Consider the following 2,735-nt stretch of genomic DNA (forward strand, 5'->3'; position numbering starts at 1 on the left):
GTGCCTGGGCAGTGAGCCTGGTACGTGCCTTCCTCATTAACCTGGGGTAACCTGGGGGCTGAGGGAGGTGGGACAGAAATCAGGCTCCGTGTTTCAGTCTGTGCACGTATTTCATGATCCAGAGCCACCCCCAGCCCTGAGACCCAGGGCGAGTGTGTCCACCGTGGTGGTGTCCTGTCGATCCTCAGGCTCTCAAGGAGCCCACTCTGTACCCGTGCAGCCTGCAGTGCTGCCTGGCGTTTGGGGTTCTGGGGTTGTCGCCCCTCTGTACGTCCAATGTTAGACATAGGAGTGAGCGTGTTGGCTGGTCACCTTTTCCTGAGCAGCCGCCCAGCGCTGGGGAGGAGCAGGGCGCCCCTGAGCCTGACGCAGCGCCCGCCGCCTGCTGCTGCTTCCCCCAGGAGGAGTCTGGATCCTCAGCGCTGTCTGCTCACCGTCATGGCAGGCACAATTCGAAAACGCTCTTCTGGTTCCTCATCCTATAGCAGAGTAGTGATGGCCACTAAAAAAAAGGCCTGGCAGAGGCAGGATCAAGAGGCGACACACATTTAACAAATAACTCACAGGGAAAGTTAAAGGAGGCTGAGAGGGAACTGCAGAGTCAAGGGAACTCGAGAGACCTACGGCCAGTTGCCGTGTACAGTAAACCTTACTTAGTTCTGTTGAAGTTCCAAAAATGAATACTCATAAAACAATCAGAAATTTTACAGGAGCTGGATTTATATGTTATTCAAGAATCACTGTTCGTTTTTCTTGGGTGTGGTAATGGTACTGGATCGTGTTTTTATAAAAGAGACCTAATGTTTTGGAGATAGACACTAAATATTCACCAGTGAAATCACATGACATCTGAGCCTTAACTTACTGTGCCTGGGAGCGGTGCGGCGGGGCGGTGGGTGCGGAGCCGCTGTCACGGAAGCTGGGTGGTCAGTACCTGGGGTCTGGTGTATTTATTTGCATCATATAATGTTGACAAAGAGTAGTAATTGATAGTCCAGCACCGAAGGAGGAGAGAAAACATCCAAAACGAGGAAAAATCATTCAGCACTCACCACTGGGCCATTTTCACTCCAGGTGCCTGAGGCCACAAATAGCTTGTAACAGAGTCGGGGCCTGAGTCATCGGAGGAGGCTGGCGTGACTCGGTCACTGTGTGTGCGTGGTGGTGTCACTCAGCCATCCTGGAGAGGCCTGCGTGGTATTGCTGGCACTCTCAGAAGACAGGAAGCATGCATTCATAACATTTTAGAAAGAGGTTCATGTTTAAGATTAATATTTTAAAACCAGTTTCTTCCCTTTAAAGAATTAGGCTTCTGCTCATTGGAAATTTTGCTAACACATGAACCAAGGCTGGATACATGAGGTATTTTCACAGGTGCAGATTTTGCCTCTCAAGGGAGGGCCCACGCACCTGAACCAGAGAAACTGCTCTTTCCTTGTTAAATGTGGCCTTTCATGGGGAAGGAACCCAGGCCTGGGTCCCAGCACCACTTCCTGTCTTGGTTGTAGGGGACCTCACTTATTGGAAAGGGATACCTTTGGAATATCTGTGAAATTCTAGCAACTTTGAGATAAGGACGCAGCAGAAACCCCTGACTGTCGAGTGCAGCCATACTTTGCCAGGCATCCTCCATGCTGCAATGCCCTCCACGCTGTCCCTCCCCTGCCTCTGTGGGCAGAGTCCCCTGAGAATGACACGCGGCCAGAACCGGGCGCCAGCGAGCCCCTGGGCGGCCCCTGCTCCTCCCTGCCTTTCCCAGGGCAGGCATCTTTCTCCCAAGGTGTATCTGAAGCTCTGATGTGAGTGTTGAGTGAGCTGGCCACGCCGTCACGGAGAGGTGGCCGTGGCTCGTATGTGAACAGCACAGAGAAGGCGCCTGATGCCGTGCTGCTGAGAGCGGACGGGGCCACTGAGGGCAGGCGAGGGCCCCAGGCGCAAGCAGCCTGCGCCTCCGCGAGGAAAAGCTGCCGCCCGATTAATTCCAGTCTCCTGACACCAGTCAAGGCTAGCAGTCCGTGGCAGCTTCTAGGAATAAATCAGAGATGAATAATCTGGAGGAAGCCCCTCTTTATTTTAAGTGAGGCCCATTCATTCCTGTTGCGTTTCCCATATGTGCTGAAGATAACACTGCAGCTGGTCCCGCGTGGCACCCCTGCTGCTGCCCGTTCCCTCGCTGCGGCACAGGCAGAGCCCTGGCGCGCTGACGCCCTCCCTCTCCCCCAGGCCTTGTCTGTCGGCATCTTCCCCTACGTGCTGAAGCTGCTCCAGAGCTCAGCCCGAGAGCTGCGGCCACTTCTCGTTTTCATCTGGGCCAAGATCCTCGCAGTGGACAGCGTGAGTACCCCCGCCCTCCTCCCCAGGGTGATGTGAACCCAGCGGCCCTTCTGGGAATGCCGAGCCCTGTGCTTCCGGCCTGCCCTTTCTCCAGCCTCGCTCCCGCTCCAGGTGCCGCAGCCCTTCCCTTCCTCTCTTCTGGGGTAAAGTGGGACACGCCCCACCTCGGCAGCCACCTCTGGGTCATGGGGGCTGTCACCTACCTGTCTTGTCCCTGGCCTCCCCCCGGTGCCCTGTGCTCAGTTTGCCCGCCCCCCACCGTCCTGTCGCTGGCCTTCCCTTGGTACCCTGCACTCGGTCCCTCCACCTGTCTTGTCCCTGTCTTTCCCCTGGTGCCCTGTGCTCAGTTTTCCCCCTCCGCCTGTCCTGTCCCTGGCCTTCCCCCGGTGCCCTATGCTCTG

The 2,735-nt window shown here is 56.0% G+C and overlaps 1 protein-coding gene across 3 annotated transcripts in view; it reads left to right on the top strand.

Moving 5' to 3' along the window:
• The window catches only part of RPTOR (regulatory associated protein of MTOR complex 1), a 399,056-nt gene that overhangs the window by 295,152 nt on the left and 101,169 nt on the right, over positions 1–2,735 (top strand). For all 3 annotated transcript variants that reach the window (XM_026455870.1, XM_026455869.2, XM_026455871.1), the window contains one exon: positions 2,224–2,334. In XM_026455870.1, the coding sequence (XP_026311655.1) occupies positions 2,224–2,334 (111 nt within the window). The remainder of the gene's footprint in view (positions 1–2,223; positions 2,335–2,735) is intronic.

Source organism: Piliocolobus tephrosceles, chromosome 16, assembly GCF_002776525.5.
Source record: "Piliocolobus tephrosceles isolate RC106 chromosome 16, ASM277652v3, whole genome shotgun sequence".
Classification (NCBI taxonomy): domain Eukaryota; kingdom Metazoa; phylum Chordata; class Mammalia; order Primates; family Cercopithecidae; genus Piliocolobus; species Piliocolobus tephrosceles.